The 16,207-nt window shown below is 47.3% G+C and overlaps 7 protein-coding genes across 7 annotated transcripts; 4 read left to right on the top strand and 3 right to left on the bottom strand.

Moving 5' to 3' along the window:
- Positions 1-44: 44 nt before the first annotated feature.
- Positions 45-662, top strand: N7466_004930 (uncharacterized protein; the record flags this gene model as incomplete). The annotated part of the gene is made up of 1 exon (XM_057164327.1): positions 45-662. One exon carries the CDS (start codon positions 45-47, stop codon positions 660-662), a length of 618 nt encoding a protein of 205 aa, XP_057023008.1.
- A 797-nt stretch (positions 663-1,459) lies between these two features.
- On the bottom strand, positions 1,460-2,524 carry fbp1 (fructose 1,6-bisphosphate 1-phosphatase; the record flags this gene model as incomplete). The annotated part of the gene is made up of 1 exon (XM_057164326.1): positions 1,460-2,524. The coding sequence occupies one exon, from the start codon at positions 2,522-2,524 to the stop codon at positions 1,460-1,462; it is 1,065 nt and encodes a 354-aa protein (XP_057023007.1).
- Positions 2,525-3,648: 1,124 nt separating this feature from the next.
- Positions 3,649-5,036, bottom strand: N7466_004928 (uncharacterized protein; the record flags this gene model as incomplete). The annotated part of the gene is made up of 4 exons (XM_057164325.1): positions 3,649-3,962; positions 4,027-4,475; positions 4,547-4,676; positions 4,736-5,036. The coding sequence occupies 4 exons, from the start codon at positions 5,034-5,036 to the stop codon at positions 3,649-3,651; spliced, it is 1,194 nt and encodes a 397-aa protein (XP_057023006.1).
- A 1,022-nt stretch (positions 5,037-6,058) lies between these two features.
- On the top strand, positions 6,059-7,395 carry N7466_004927 (uncharacterized protein; the record flags this gene model as incomplete). The annotated part of the gene is made up of 5 exons (XM_057164324.1): positions 6,059-6,211; positions 6,270-6,636; positions 6,699-6,816; positions 6,887-6,951; positions 7,016-7,395. The coding sequence occupies 5 exons, from the start codon at positions 6,059-6,061 to the stop codon at positions 7,393-7,395; spliced, it is 1,083 nt and encodes a 360-aa protein (XP_057023005.1).
- Positions 7,396-8,060: 665 nt separating this feature from the next.
- N7466_004926 (uncharacterized protein) lies at positions 8,061-9,806 on the top strand (the record flags this gene model as incomplete). The annotated part of the gene is made up of 5 exons (XM_057164323.1): positions 8,061-8,344; positions 8,442-8,481; positions 8,544-8,868; positions 8,958-9,585; positions 9,671-9,806. The coding sequence occupies 5 exons, from the start codon at positions 8,061-8,063 to the stop codon at positions 9,804-9,806; spliced, it is 1,413 nt and encodes a 470-aa protein (XP_057023004.1).
- A 1,274-nt stretch (positions 9,807-11,080) lies between these two features.
- N7466_004925 (uncharacterized protein) lies at positions 11,081-12,936 on the top strand (the record flags this gene model as incomplete). Its single annotated transcript, XM_057164322.1, has 3 exons — positions 11,081-11,569; positions 11,643-11,767; positions 11,829-12,936. The coding sequence occupies 3 exons, from the start codon at positions 11,081-11,083 to the stop codon at positions 12,934-12,936; spliced, it is 1,722 nt and encodes a 573-aa protein (XP_057023003.1).
- A 1,648-nt stretch (positions 12,937-14,584) lies between these two features.
- On the bottom strand, positions 14,585-15,305 carry N7466_004924 (FluC/FEX family fluoride channel; the record flags this gene model as incomplete). The annotated part of the gene is made up of 2 exons (XM_057164321.1): positions 14,585-15,058; positions 15,129-15,305. The coding sequence occupies 2 exons, from the start codon at positions 15,303-15,305 to the stop codon at positions 14,585-14,587; spliced, it is 651 nt and encodes a 216-aa protein (XP_057023002.1).
- Between the last annotated feature and the right edge of the window lie 902 nt (positions 15,306-16,207).

Genomic DNA, 16,207 nt, shown 5'->3' with positions numbered 1-16,207 from the left:
GCAGAAAAGAGAAGCCTACACGAAAACCACCTCCTCCCACCAAAATGCGTACCTCTTCCCTCCTCGCCTCAGCCCTCGCCGTCCTCGGCACCCAAGCCGCCGACTCAAGCACCATAATCGGCTACTTCTCCCCAAGCTGGGACGCGACGCTCCTCAAGTACGGCGGCTGGACAAGCACCGCAGCCAGTCTGGCCGGCATCAACACCAAAGCCGCAACATACCACGTCGGCTGCGAGAAGGGCGCCGCGAAGACTGACTGCGACTATCCCTCTTCGTGGACTATTATCCAGGGTCCCGAGACAGTCAGCCTCACGGGCAAGTACATTGCGACTACGTCGGGCGCATCTGAAAGCTACGATGTGACCGTTACGCAGTCGTATGAGTGCTCGCTGGAATCTTCGACTGTGTCTGCTAGCTGCACCATGAGCGTTGGTATGACTGGGTCGATGAACGGAGCGAAGTATTCCTCTTCGACTACGAGCAAGGGCACTTATTCGCCCGTGCCTATTGATGGGTATTACTACCAATTGACTGTTACTGCGGGCCTGAGCTCGATTACCCAACCCGCGGCTACTGAGACTGGAGGTGCGGTTGGCCCTGCTGCGGCTATGATTACCGCTGCTCCTGTTGTTGCTGCTGCTGCAATTGCGGCTTTGCTGTGATCGTGGAACTTGCTGGATGCACACATAATTGGGCCCTGATTGTTTGATTGATAATGTATATGCCCTTTAATGGTAATCAGTGGTGCCGTGCGAACATGTATGTATGCTTTCAAAGTCGATAGTGTATTTTTCTATAATAAATTTGTATACCCAGGAGGATTAGCTTCCAGACATCTGGATGTCCCAAAGTCACCCGTTGTTCAAATAAAATTAATTTAATCGTGGACGTCAAGCGTGGCAGTTCTCCAAAGTTCAAATGTTCAGCCCTGGAACTCGGAATCCGTGGACCTTGGGAGTGCAGACGCTTCCTTTCGAGTTTAGGTAACCTCAATGTTAGGTAAACTTTCAAAATCAACATTTGAACCATGAAACCACTCTAACGATCCAGATGGAATCAATTGATGTTGAGACGTTCGAACCCTCGTAATATCTCCGTTGAACATTTGAAGCACTCACATGAAGTATGGCCCGAGGGAACAACCTTCCAAGGTTAGACCATTATGATATACAGTACGCGTGGATTCAATTATTTTGAAGATTTTTTTTGTATTATCTTTTCAAATATTTAAGCTGCTCTAAATGTCGCATCTTGAAAATCATTGATGGCGATGAGACTCCAACAGTATCATCGACTCGTAAGTAGAGACCAGGACATAACTCCCGGCTCAACCGGAAGAAGAAAAAGGCATGGGGGTTTAAAATATAGATGTCATGACACAAAATGTGGTTGAGCCAAGATGAAAAAGAATCATGTCCAAGAATCAGAACCAGAAACAATAGTGGTGTGGGGAATCCACTTAGTTCTTGTACTTGTTGTACATATCAATGACCTTCTGCACCTCATCCTTGGATCCAAGGAAGACACCACTCTTGTCATGGATGTGCTCAGGAACAACGTCCATCAAGCGCTCCATACGCGAGTTCACAGCCAGACCACCGGCATTCTCGAAAACCATGGCCATGGGAGCACACTCGTACAGGATACGCAGCTTACCCTTGGGGCTCTTAGAGTCCGCAGGGTAGGCGAAGATACCACCGTACAGCAAAGTACGGTAAGCATCCGCCACCATGGAACCAATGTAACGAGCGCTGTAAGGCTTGCCACCGTTTTCGGGGTACTTGAGGGAGTGAAAGTACTTGTTGCACCACTCATCCCAGTACATGGAGTTACCCTCGTTGACAGAGTAGATGGAGCGGGCAGCGGGGAGACGCATGTTGGGGTGAGTAAGGATGAACTCGCCCAGCGAGTTCTCGAGAGTGAAGCCGTTAACGCCACCACCGCGCATGGTGATAACCAGCTGTGCGGAGGCACCGTACATGGTGAAACCGGAGGCAACGAGGCTAGTTCCAGGGTGGAGGAGGGCCTCGGGGCCGACAGTCTTATTGGCGCCCAGGAGCTCATCGGGCAGCTGGAAGATACCGAAGATGGTACCGACCGAGACACCAGCGTCGAGGTTGGATGAGCCGTCAATGGGGTCGCAGACGACGGCGTAGCGGGCCTCGGGGTACTCGTCGAAAGTGATGAGGTTCTCTTCTTCTTCTGAGACTAGGATGCGGCACTTTCCGGAGCCGCGCATGGCGGAGATGAAGATGTCATTGCCGATGACGTCCAGCTTCTTCTGGTCATCACCGGTAACGTTGGAGGAACCGGCAAGACCGGTGAGGTTGATCAAAGAGGCACGACGGATGTAGTAGGCAATGGACTTGAAGGAGAATTGGAGTGCGTGGCACAGCAGGGTGAAGTCACCCGAGGCTTCGGGGTGTTTGGTCTGTTCCTCGGTCAAGAACCGGGAGAGTGTGACAATGTCGAGGTTAATGTTCTCGTTTCCAACAGGGGGAGGTGCACTGCTGTTGTTCGCCATTTTGATTATAATTTTTTTTTTGGAGAGGAAGGTAATTGAGGAAGGTAATTGAGGAAGGTAATTGAGGAAGTAGAGGTGGTTTTGTTGAGGGAGTCGAGGGGTAGTGGCGGGGGCGGGGAAGTAGAAGTAGAAGTAGAGGTAATAATAGGTTTTAAAGTAGAGGTTAATTGAACGAGGGAGAGTTCAATTTAAAACGACGTCAAGCTGATAATTGGTGGCAATTAAACCAAGCAAGGCAGAATGAAAGCAGTAAGTGGAGCGATTTTTTTCAACAGGAAGTAAACCGGTCTAAGTAGTCATGAAGCAAGTTGCCGCGGGGGAGTGACTTCACCTTCCCGAGATCCAGCGTTTTCGTCATTCTTCCCCGCGTGACCTTGACCGCTCCGGTTTTCTCCTTGTGGGCCGAGAATGCCCGCAAATAAGGATCAAGGAATATATAAAAAACATCTTGAAATACACATAATGGAGTCTAGTTTCCTACTCCATGTAGATCTATTTTGGTAATTCATGTTTGGTAATTGAGGATCTTAGTAACTATTTATGGGCTTAATATGGAGTATAGTCAGTTGACTTGAAGAGCTTGAAGCTCCCGAGGGTCTATAGTAGCCTAGAATCCCATAGTTCCCTCCGATCCTTTCCTGATGCCGAAACTCGGGCTATCGGGATAAATGCCCCGTACCCGGAAGAATTATGTCCCTATAATTCCTCCATGGTCACCTGAACAAGAAGAGTTTGTCCAATTTTAGGGTCCAGAAATATGCCGATCAAAAAAACAATAGTAAAGCAAGGTGGGTCTTAATCAGAGCGTCGCCCGGTGAGAGTGTGTACATGTACACATACCTCGAGAATGACCAAAAAAAAACCTGAATGCATGTTGATTGACGGATGATCAATCATTTCTACCTATCGGGTTCTTTCGTGTTATCTCAAGGCCATTCAATAGAAGACAATCCGCAGCCAACCTCGAATCTTGGACGTTATAGATTGGTATATCTCGATTCTTGGTAGCTCGTCAATCAAAAGCTATCATTCAGGGATAGCTAAAGAAAAGAAAGAAAAGAAGAAAAAAGAAGAAAAAAGAAGAAAAAAGAAGAAAAAAGAAGAGGAGAAAAAGCAAAAAGAAACTATACAATCTCCGCTTCAATGATAATCTCATACTGTTGAGGATCAGGCCAAAATTTGCAAATCTTGAGACCAGAATCAGTCAAAAGTTGCTTCCACTCACTCTCCGTTCGCTCGGCCGCCGCGAGCAATGTCATCATCTGCACGTCCATAGTCGTTTGACTAATGCTCGCCCCAGTGGGCGGCAGGACAATGTCATATATGAAGAGTTTTGAGTAACCCTTCACCATCGCATCGCGGGTGTTACCAAGTAGCTCTTTAGCCTTCTCATCGGGCCAATCATGGAGAACCGCGTGCATGAAATAGGCTCGAGCCCCTATATTTGGGATATCAATGAATGGTCCTACCCGCTTAACAGGCAAGAGGGAAGATATTCTCACCTTTAACAGGCTGTGGTAAGAAAAAGTCATGAGTCATCGCTGTGATTCTTCTATCCACCTTGGCTTTGGCAATGATCTCAGGAAGGTCTTGCAGAACCAACGACCCAGCTGGGAGATCTGGATGTGCGGCTAGTACATGTGAAATGTCGATGCCTGTGTTTCCACCAACATCAACCACGAGAGCAGAGCCATTGTCTAGGTTCGCACCCTCTAGTAGCTGGGTTGTGTCATATACGTTGGTCCAAGGTGTCTTCCATGTTGTCCATGCTTCCATGTGCCCTGTGAATGCTTCAAAGTATGTGGGACTTGCCTGTAACCGACCGAAGAAGTTGAATCCGTCTGGATCAGAGTCTGAGTAGTTATTGACGTTGATATCGGTCGGCTCTTTGTATGAAGTCTTGGCTAGGTAGCCTGGTAGATTCTGACCAGATGCGATGTATTGGTGTGTGCTGATTCAGGAAATAAGGATGCGTCAGTATAGTTTGGTGCATGGGTCATCATCACCGAGTCATATACTCACGCTGCTTCAAGTGAAGCTCGCACCTTGGTACTTTCATCACCAATAGCAAATGAGAATGGAGTCGGCTTGAATGTATCTTCTCCCGTCTCTTCAACCACGTTGAAAGCTGCCAGCAGGCGGAATAATCGACCTGTGGATTTTCTTTGTCAGCAATACATCTCAGTCATGTGGAGGAGCATGGGAGCTCACGAAGTAGGTTTGTCTCGATAGTGGGTTTCGTCAAACCGACCAATTCTTCGATCGATTTCTCCCCGCCTCCAATAGAAGTCCAGGACTTCCAGAGTCCCAGATCGATGCATGTCTGCAGGGCAGCAAAGACTGCAGGATGCTCGAAACAGAAACCCCATGCACGTTCATAGGGGGTTTCCACTCTGGCAAGCAGTCGACGTGCAGCGGAACGTACTTTCAGACGTTCTACCTCATCACCGCCAAACGCGTCTGGTTGAATTCCATCCAGAACAGCGATGATCACTTCGTTTAAAGCTACCATGATGGGATTTGGCAAATTTTTCAACACGAAGGGAGAATTAAATAGGAGTACAATTGATCTTTGTTATTGCACAGGCTAACAGAAGCGGGGAGATGGTATATATGGTCAACGCTTCATGCATTGACCACGGTTTATCAAGAAGCACTGACGTGAGAATCCCTTAGTTTACCTCCGTGGACCTTCTCTCCCGGAGCCGGGAAACGCTAAAGACTAGTAGCATGCCCGATATGGAAACTCACACATCCCCCATGCCTCAATCGACATTATTACTTGCCACTAGCATCCCGAGCATCATTATGAATTCCAGCGCCCCTGGTTTATCATTGAGCTATCACAAAAAAGTGCTAGAAAGTTTTCGCCGCCGTTTCACCTTCTTTCGACCTTGTCCCATTCAGGAAATGATGGTAATCTCCTAGGATGATGGTTCCTCACCTTTAGGAACGGGAACAGGATCCAAGCGAATTGATTTTCAATCAATTCACCTATTCAAGTTTAACGCTCTTTCCTGTAAAGACTCCACCTCCAATGTCTAGACTGATGGATCAAAGAGGGGGTTGTCAGGGGGGGGGATGAACTTGTTGGAGGCCGTTATCCTGTCAAGTTCAAATCGACGTGTAACAAAGTTAAATTCACCTGTCATGTCGTGGGAGCGTTGCAATTGTGGGGCTGTGGCGTGGACTTGGCTTGAGTTGACTCGTGGGAGGACTTCGGACGCACGCTTAGTGCATTGTTGCTCCCGGCCCGTCGTCCGCGACACTAAATGTTCGCTTTTCTCAAACAAGGATGTATCCAGGCATGTACTTTTGAATTGGAATTATCAGGAGGCAATTTCATGTCGCTCAAATGTATAGATCATATTTTTGGATCATGTTGTTTGTCTCAAGTGTTCATTCCATGCTATTTTAAATCTCAAGCTGTATCCAATATAGGTCCTCTGCGTGGTTCAGTATCCTCAAATGACCCGTGGACTACATTACTCTACATCTTTTGAACATTGAATCATCTTCTTTTCCATTTTCACTATGAGTGTATACGGAGGCCTGGGGCCAATGACCAATGCAGTCCTATGGTTAGAGGCGGTCATCTTTTCTCTTCTTGTGGCACTACGACTATATACACGAAAGCAGATCTTGAACTCTGTTGGATTCGATGATCATCTGGTCTGCTTTGCTCTGGTAAAGATCGAAACAAGCCAAGAGACCTGCAACCTTATTGTGTACTGACATTCAGCAGGTTCTTCACCTCCTTTATACCATCTTCGTCACAATCGCGACACACTATGGCCTCGGGCAGCTATACGCTACTGTCGGCGATCCAACTATCTATTTCACAGCGGTCAAATATGAGCTTTTCAGCCAGGTGGCCGGTCTCATGGTAATTGGTGTTGGCAAAGCAGCCGTGGGAGCATTTCTGCTCAGGATTGTGCGAAACAAGATCCATATTTGGGTCATCTGGGCCTGTCTTTTTATTACGGCGGTTCTCACATTGTTTGCTAGCATCACTGTTATTGTCCAGTGTGTACCCGTTGAGAAGTCTTGGAACCCTTCTATCCCAGGAACATGCTGGCTCAACTTTTCCAATGTTGGCTATACTGTTGGATGTAAGTGTCGCTTGTCTAATCCCGATATTCCCATCGTCTCTGACCATGCAATGTTTTTCTAGCCTGGTTTGTCGCCGCCGACTTCTCCTTTGCCATTCTCCCATGGTTCGTGGTCTGGGACCTGAACATGAAAAAGAAGGAAAAGATCACTGTCGCCGTCGGCCTCAGTCTTGGAATCTTGTAAGTCTGAACTGGAAGCGCATTTAAAACCCCCTGCAATACAGATATCTAACATACTTTCTGCTTGCAGTGCTGGAATATGCGGTATTGTCCGAACAGTCGCATTATCAGGCCTAGATGCATCCGAGTATATTTGTACGTCCTCTCTCAGCCCATCACAGTCACCCCCTAAGCTTTGAAAGCTTACAATTGAAAATAGATGACACCGTTCCTATGCTCATCTGGTCCGCGACTGAAAGCTGCGTGACAATCATGTGCTCTACAATCCCCGTCCTCCGCCCTCTCTATATTCGTTTGAGATACGGAAAAGATGGCAAGGATGGCTCTTCCAGCGACAATTCCTACAAGTTGCCAATGTACGGCAATAGTCGAAAATACAGCAGTAGCAGGCATTACGGTCAGCTTTCCAAGTCTGGCTTTGAGACTTCGGTTGTTGAGCCGAGAGCGTTTTCTCAACAGACTGTCATTCAACCTACCAGAACTAATGATAGCGATGAGATAATTCTTCGGAGTCCTGCTCGAATTGAAAGAACAGATGAGATTTCTGTTAGTTACGAGACATTTGGCGACAAAGCTTAAGGTCAGGTCAGGTCTTGGGGAGTATAATTTAGGATTTCTAAGGTTTTCAAAAGGGTGAATGGTGGGTGAACTGGTGGATTTTCAATGTTGTTGCCTTATTTTCTAATTTTGGTACTTTGGCTCTTTTCATTTTCGATCATCGTACTTGATTACTCTCCTTTCAAAAATTCCCTTCAAAAAATGAGGAGCAACCAAATTGAGGCCTGACTGTTAGTGTTCAAGAACAAGAAACGAGTTCCACGTGCACATTCAAGGTTGGAACTAGTAGTCATTACCGCTATTCTTCTCAATTGCCTGAAGAATGTCAACAAGACAGGTAATTATACTTTGGAAGTCGTTGTTCATTGGTCTAGAGGTGAGTCACCCAATGTCAACAAACCCGGCATCGGCAAATGAACGCGGGTCAATGGACCGCGAAGTCGGCGGGGTCCTTGGCAACATTTGACAGGTTGATGATAGGGTTGTCGGCAAAGTCCGCGCCAACTTAACCTAGGCGCTATATCTCCAAAAGATGGCGTGCTTCAAATTGCACTCAGAAGCAAAAAAAATAATTGAATAACCTCCAATATCCACGATGTGAAAATTTTTCTCTCTTGTTTTTCCTTATCGTGTTGAATTGACAGGGGTGTGTACAAAAGTACATTCAACCAACCCATTATCCCGTCATGTCGTTCCCCACAGAAAAGTCCCCCCAGATTCTAGATGCGACAGAGACCCCGGACATTGAGCGCTCAAAAGAGTCTTTGGCGCAGGTTCCGGGTGCAGAGCCAGTGCGTCAGAAATGGTATGAGTGGTTCGCGCCCACGGACACGCCGGCGGAACGACGCCTGATCCTCAAACTAGATGGATTGATCATCGTGTTTGTGTTCCTGGCGTACTGGGCGAAGGTCCTGGATTCGTCGGCCACGAGTACCGCATATGTGAGCGGTATGAAGGAGGATCTTGAGATGTATGGGAATCAATTGAATTACCTAAATACAGTCTATTAGTATGAGCTTTTGCGTCTCCGATCGTGAGAGGTTCATTTTGGCTGACATGCTCTGTAGTGTCGGGTTTATTGTTATGCAGATTCCGTTGACTCTGCTGGTGCGTCATTGAAAACACTGTCTTGACAGAATCTAGAAGATCTAACCTTTTGAATCAAACAGATGACGCGCTGTCCGGTGAACTACTTCTTACCTGCGGCTGATTTATTGTGGGGTGCCTTCACACTTGCGCAGTATAAAGTTAGCACTGTCACTCAACTCTATGCGCTGCGCTTCTTTGTGGGAGCCCTCGGGGGTTTCTTCTTCCCTGCTGTACAGTGGTATCTGGGATGCTGGTACAAACGATCAGAGTTGTCTCGCAGGGGCGCTATCTTCTTCATTGCCAGCCAAGTCGGCAGCATGAGCTCTGGGTATATCCAAGCTGGAGCTTATGATTCACTAAATGGCCGGTTTGGATTAGAGGGCTGGAGATGGCTGTATATCATCTGTAAGTTGCTACCAAATTCAACAAGAGCAAAGAAAGAGAAAGAGAGAGAGAGGGAGAAAAAAAAAATGTAAGCATAACTAACTTACTAGGTTTCGCATGCACGGTGCCAATTGCTTTCCTCGGTCTTTGCCTTTTGCCTAGTACCCCTGACAAGTGCAATTCCCGATTTTTAACCTCGGAAGAGATCCGCCTCGCACAAGAGCGCATGGCATCTGAAAACCGAGAAGCCCGTCAACCTTTTACCTGGCCTGGAATCGTTAAGATTCTCAAAGGCTGGCGACTATGGGTGCTAGTCGCGTTTGCCTTCTTTTTCAGTCAAGCCGATGGAGTATCCTCAAATAGTGGCCTATCGCTGTGGCTTAAGGCAGAAGGTTATTCTGTGGGGAAAATCGACACCATTACTACAGTCTCACCTGCCGTCACAATTATTGCTTCTGTGATCTGTGCCGTATTATCAGACATCTACGACGCAAAGGCAAGCTTGATCGCGATAACCGCGGTATTGAACATATTTGCTTGTGTGGTTCTCGCGATTTGGAAGGTGCCTGACGGATTAAAGTTCTTTGCTTTTTTCCTCTCCGGCACGGCTGACGGGATTGCGGCGATTATCTATGCCTGGGCCAATGAAATCTGTGCTCATAACGCCGAAGAACGTGCGTTGGTGATCAGTGCCATGAATACGATTGGCAATACCTTCGGGGCATGGATTCCTCTCTTGTAAGGCGAATATGAACTCTCATGGAAAAACAAAGAAAAAGAAAAAGAAAAAAACTTTACTGACCGCGGATCCTATACGTTTTAGTGTCTGGAAGACTGTGGATGCTCCAAGATACCTCATTGGGTATAACTGGACGATCGCACTTGACGTATGCATGTTGATCATGCTGGCAGTGCTGTATCATTTCTGGACCCGAGAGCAGAAGCGGACTCTTGTCTAGAGTATGGGGTACATCATGACATGGCAGGTACTTTTGACAATTTTGGCACGATTTGAAATCGGCCTGATGGGGTCCATCGAGAGACAGCCAGAGTGCCGGGAGATGCTAGCCAGAGTGCTGGGATTCTCTAGACCCGAGACCTGCTTAGTACTGTTTCAACTAGTAACGATCTCGCTCGAGCTCGGGCAAAGAAATCTTTTTACCCCTGATCACGTATATCGTAAATCCTTACGAGGCCTAAATCTGGAAAGTAAATCAGGGGGTGATATCCCGCGAAAATCCTCATAACAAGTTTTTGGACACTTTCCTTCCAAAAGAACCCCTGCAAGTCTTAAGAAAATTTCGAACGAATCCAAAGTTCAAATTTAGACTTGTGGGGGGAAAACGAAACTATTGAATATTTCGACAAGGATTAAACCGTGTGGATGTCAATCCACCTCATAATCGTTGAACCTGAAATCCGGGCATCAACGGACCACCCGTGCAGCTCGGGTGCGAGTCTCCACTGTCGGACAATCTCCACTATGAACACCGGCTTTCTAGACCGGATTCGTCCTTCACACACGTCGTGTGCGAGTACAATTTACACGCGTTTCACCTTCTCGCCAAAAGATTCCTCGCGATACACATGAACCGCGTTGATTGGGTACAATCTAAGCCTTTCACATATATTAACTATGACAGCCAATCGCCTACATTGAACCTTTACACAGCATCTCCATAATCAATCTAATATCACATCATCACAACAACTTCTTTTTTCTTGGTCTTCTTATTGTCCAATTGATAATGCCTGGAGTGGAGAATGATACATAATCATAACAAAAGTTGGTGCAAGTGGGGCATTGTGAAAAAAACCAATCTTGTTTCCATAGTAGTGAATCAATAGTACCGCTGATCGATACCCGCCAAGAGATAGCTGAATCCCGGGGCCAGAATCCTTCTCACCTATCAGCATCAACGGCGTCCCGATCAGGCACCATCGAGGCTTCGATTCCATGAGCGGAGCGGCCAGTCCCACGATGGGGCCCGGGCTATCCGACCATTCAAACGCCCTCGCATCATGAATCCCCCTCCACTTCGATCTACAGGGGAGCATCACAGACCAGGTCTTACACGTGCCAGTTCCAGACCGAAGCCATGGGTTAGGAAGTACAAAATCTCCGCTTGCAGCCTCGCCCTCGGCCGCCACAGCGCTCTTTCCAACTTTTAATACACATTCCTTTTGAGCTCTCCTCATTTTTTGACTGCAAAACAACGCAGTCGCTTTCGCCATGGGATCTGAATTGGGCGTTACCGCCCAATCCAAGGATGCCGCCACTCTCACTCCTGTCGCCATCTGGTGGGTGGTTTGGGGATGTGTATGGACACTCTTTGTCTCCCTGGGTGTCGCCTACTTGATTAAACACCGGGAATCACCAACAGTTCGGATTCGAGGCTTAGGTCTCACATTACCCGCCGTTTTCTTTCTTCATATCTATTTCTGGGCTGTTCAATCGGGTGTTATGATAGGCAATCTGATGCCGGGCGACGCCATGTACTGGATGATGGGTACCTGGTTACCTATCGGAGTCTCTCTTTTCTACGCCTCCAACGGTCGTTTCATTCATATCGCAAAGCTTCAGAAGAAATACGCCTATCCTTGCAACCGTCTTTCCGTTAAGGCTTCTCCAAAGCACAAGGAAAGCTTGCTTGCCCGTTTCCAACGTCTTGATTATTCTACCAGAAGTTTCATCGTTGTCGGTATTTCGATGTTTGTTCAGGTTCGTGGAAGAATTCCAATGGCATCATCCGATAGGTTTATGGAAATATTTTAACTAATTGGTGCACTCATAGATTCTCCTTACTATCTTGATGTGGGTCATCTCTCGCAGATTCCATAGCACCTGGGGTATTCCGGGCACCGAGGTCCACGGCACCGCTATGGAGCAGAAGTCAGCACAGGGCAAAGGATGGGAATGGTAAGAGCAACAAGGCCAATTGAAGTTTCATAAGTGAAATAAAGCTAACAGAGAGAAACAGGTGGCCTGGTGTTGCGTCGCAGTTTTTCTGGTCTTGGATCGTCGCTCCCTACGTTCTCTGGAAGGCTCGTGATATCAACGATACTCAGGGCTGGCGAACTCAAACAATCGCTTGTGCCATCGCTGGTCTTCCCGGTACCCCATTATGGCTTTGCGGTATTTACGTCGATGCCTTCGCCCCCATGGCTACAGTTTGGATTCCCCCGCAGTGGATTTGCCTTTCCATCATTGTCATCGAAATCTTCACCATCTTCCTCCCCTGCTGGGAGGTTATGCACCGTCAGTCCCTTCGCCAAGAGACTCTTGAAGCTATCGCACAATGGGAGGCACGGAACAAGACCGGCGGCGAAACCAAGTCCATGGGCTCCGGTCCCACCATCGTCGCATCCATCCTGTCAGGCTTCAGGTCCACCAAGGGCTCTATCCAATCCAACGCCTCCAACGAAAGTATCCTAACAATGGGTGCCCTCGAGTATGTCCTTGACCGCAACCCGGGCCCTCTACAGGAGTTCTCTGCTCTCCGCGAATTCTCCGGAGAGAACATCGCCTTCCTTACCGCCGTTGCCGAATGGAAGAGCTCGCTGCCCGTGGCTCTCCAGGACAAGACCGCTCCCCGCGACGATAAGATCCAGGAACTGATGCGTGACCCTTTCAACCGCGCCTTGCATCTCTACGCCGAGTTCATCAGCCCCAGTCACGCCGAATTCCCCGTGAACCTTAGCCACCAAGTCCTGAGGAAACCAGAGCAGATCTTCGAGAAGCCTACTGCGCTCCTGTATGGCGAGCGTGAGCACCCGGAGCCCGCCACCCCTTTCAGAGAGACATTCAACCTGGATTCGCCTGTCACACCCCTCAGCGGAGACTCGGAGAAGGGGCTCAACTCCTCGTCTCACGAGATCAAAGACCTCGTGCAATACTGGGGAGAGATCCCTGCCGAATTTGATGCCTCGATCTTCGATGAAGCCGAGTCAAGCATTAAATACCTTGTTCTCACCAACACATGGCCGAAGTTCATTCGCAGCCACCGGGCTTCTATCGCCTCAGGCTCGTCTACTACTCTGGACGGTGGTGATATTGTGGTTAGCCTCGGTGATGAGCGCTCTACCTAAATCAACGTAATGGACATGTATTATTCTTGGATATGAACAAATGCTCTGTGATACATAATACTGTATTTTTTTTTTGATTCCCCTTCTTTTTGATTCCCCTTCCTTTCTATCTTTGATCTCAATTTTATGAAACTTGAACTTTCAGCTTGAAAGTCGCACCTCAAACTCCGTGCAGAGTACTATCCCTAGACGACCGCAAAAATCTTCTTCCCATGCATTAGACCTACTATTAGAGTGGAGAAAGAAACCGTCAATCTGAAACAGGCAAGCGCTAAGAAATCTCAGCGCATGGTCTGTTCTGAGCCCCATATGTGGGTCTAGCTGTAAGAAGCAGGTGGTCTTGATTATCGACTCTTGACTCAGAGATCGGCGATTTGCCGTCTTTTAAGATCCACTAGAGCTATCGCAGCCGAGAGGGAGCACTTGCACGAAAATTTTGATTTTCAATTTTAAATGATTGAGTCCCCTCTTCCATTCCGTACTACTCGGATTCTTGATTGTTAACTTACATTCCGTTATCTGGCTTTTGTGTGCAATGTACGAAGGAGGACCCTGGAACTTTCAAGGTTGTTAGTAAATCACAACTCCAGATGTCATGACCGATGTACACTATTGGGGTAGGTGGGATGACAGCAAACGGGTGACCTCATGGGCTCCATTATTTCAGCCCGCCACTGGCATGCACGGAGTACTCATGCCGCAAACCTCCTTTTATTTCTTCTCCTTAAAATATCTCACTCAATTTGATGATTATATTATACCCACAATGATATCATGTCTTGTTTACTACTTACGGTGATCAACCCCTGGAAAGAGGGAAGATTATCTGTCTGCAAACGCTAGATATCTGACAAGGAAGACGAGGACTTTGCCAGTACAACTGGTCGTTTTCTCGCAACACATTTTCATCCTCGGGAATGGCGCGGCTTGGAGATGACTTGGCGCTGGGTGGAATCAATGTTTATGGTATCTACTCCGTGCCAATAGTCCCACCATGATTATTAGGTTCCCACTCCCCGCCTTGCATCGCCGATTGTCCTTTTTCATTATTTCGGGATCGACTAGCTGTTCATTTGATGGTTTGCCGGGTCATCGCATGTCAACTGGCTCTATTTGGATTCTTGCTCTCTACTAGCACATATAGTATTCCCAAGGCTTTCTTTTCGCAGAGGTTGCTCATGAGATATTTCCACTCGAAACCTTGGCATGTATTATCTACTAATATTTAATCATATCTGAAGCATAACGGGGTATCGAGACCTTGAGTCCACTTCAAGCTCCCAATCTTTACAAGAAGCATACTCAATGCCACTATGACACTCAATCCTGCATAGAAATATGCATGCCGTTTGCGAAGGTCAGACAATTCCAAGACCCAAGTAATCACAGTCGTCAGACAACCACAGAACCCATTCATGATTCCTTGCAGGACCTGACAACCAACAATGCTTGTTCTGCTCAACGGAGCATGTTGCAGAGAGTATGCCATTCCCAATATCATCGTGCCACCAATATTTAAAACGAATGTCCCCAATGGAAATGATGCGATGCGGCCGTTAAGTTTCAAAGACACGAAAAATCTCTCCAAGGTGCCAAGTGGAGCAAATATAAGAGCAAAAATGACTGGGCTTTTCCACATATTCGTACTTCATAGCGTAGTACTCTGTGTATCTCTTGGCAATAGTGCTGCAAGACAAACCACAGCAATCCATGATAGAATGCCCAGGATAAAAAAAGCGGGCTCCATGAACTTGTGGAGCCAGCGGTCAGGGAGAGTTGACATGCAAGCAGATGTACCGATAGCAAAATGTGCACCTAGAAAGAGACCAAAAAGTGACAGCCCAATCTCAGTGAACAGCACAGCGACCAGGGCCATGAAGCTGAAGCCTCCGCTGGGAGCTTTAGCCTCGGCTGGAGCTAGGGCAAATAATGAAACATCAGAATAAGATCCAAGAGGCACAGAGATGTCGTTAGAAAGAGCCAGGAATACTTCACGAATGAAAGCGGAGAAAGACGTGAGACTGCCGCAAAATCCAGTTGTTAAGCCGATGTATAAAGGGATGGTCCTTTTATGTTTGATTGCCGCTTGTAGACCGTGTGAGTCGTCGATATGGAAGAGCTTCTGATCTTAACTTAAAATAGCCAATAATATATGCCATCCGCGAGAAATCTTGCAGAGCAGGATTTTGAACCGGCTTTTTGGCATCTGAAAGCTCGACATCCTGCGTGAACGCCGATTCGGGTTCTGTTTCCTGGCGTTGTGAGGGGGATTCACAGTCATTTCTGGAGCGGCGAGTTTCGAGAAATTCTTGCCTTCTCTCTGACCTTTCTGACGAGTCATAAATAGACGATGGTGCAGCAATCGACATGGATATTGGAGTGGGTCCCAAGGGTCGCAAAACTATTGTACCAGAAGTTTTAATCTCAAGCGGCACGTCAAAAATACATGGCTATCAACCAATTGATTACTATGGACTTTGGAACCCCTTCAAGGTTGACTTCTCAAGGTCTCTGATGGGTTACAAGAACATACTCCATCGGTGGCACTGCGGGGAATAGCACTTTCAAAGGTTCCATTTCATGTTTGCTCCCATTTGATAATTGTCCTCCACATGGGGAGTGCTGTATCAATTTCTTTTACCTATGGACAGTTTCCTTCCGACCCAAGATACGATGTGTCTTAGATGCACCTTGTCCGGCGACGACGGCCTTGGAATGGTTATCGACGGGCTCACAAAGCGAACTAATCTTGGCAATCTTAGATCGTAAAATTTGCAGCGACAAATAGGACAACTGGCATCCTGGGTTCGAAGCCAAGTCTCAATACAGGGCTGGTGGAAGATATGAGAACATGGAAGTTGACGATAACTAGCATCATCGTCAAGGCCATCCCCGCAGACGATACAGGATTCTGGAAGGTCACCGGGGTCTATGAAAAGGTCTGTCGTATCTTTAGCTATTTTCTTTGAGTGGCAAGGAAAATGTTGGGGCATATTTTACGTACCTGTTGACAAATTCCTTCGTCCGTGATAACATGGCATCTGAGCATGTGCGTACAATAGTTCTGTGGCGGTTAAGCCTCCTCGCTCAGTGCGGGATGGCATGTATAGGTAAATCGAATACATCCTAAACCAACGATAGGTATCGGAGGATGAAAATTAACTGTAATGAAAGTTCCATATGTCTAGAGGGAATTTAGTGTGTATATAAGATGGGTTATCTTGAAATGCAGAATCATTACTAAGTTATGGGTTCATTGCGAACCTGCTCC

Source organism: Penicillium verhagenii, assembly GCF_028828195.1.
Source record: "Penicillium verhagenii strain IBT 33310 chromosome Unknown utg000005l_segment0_segment0, whole genome shotgun sequence".
NCBI classification, from domain to species: domain Eukaryota; kingdom Fungi; phylum Ascomycota; class Eurotiomycetes; order Eurotiales; family Aspergillaceae; genus Penicillium; species Penicillium verhagenii.
This window is presented reverse-complemented; position numbering and strand designations above follow the sequence as displayed.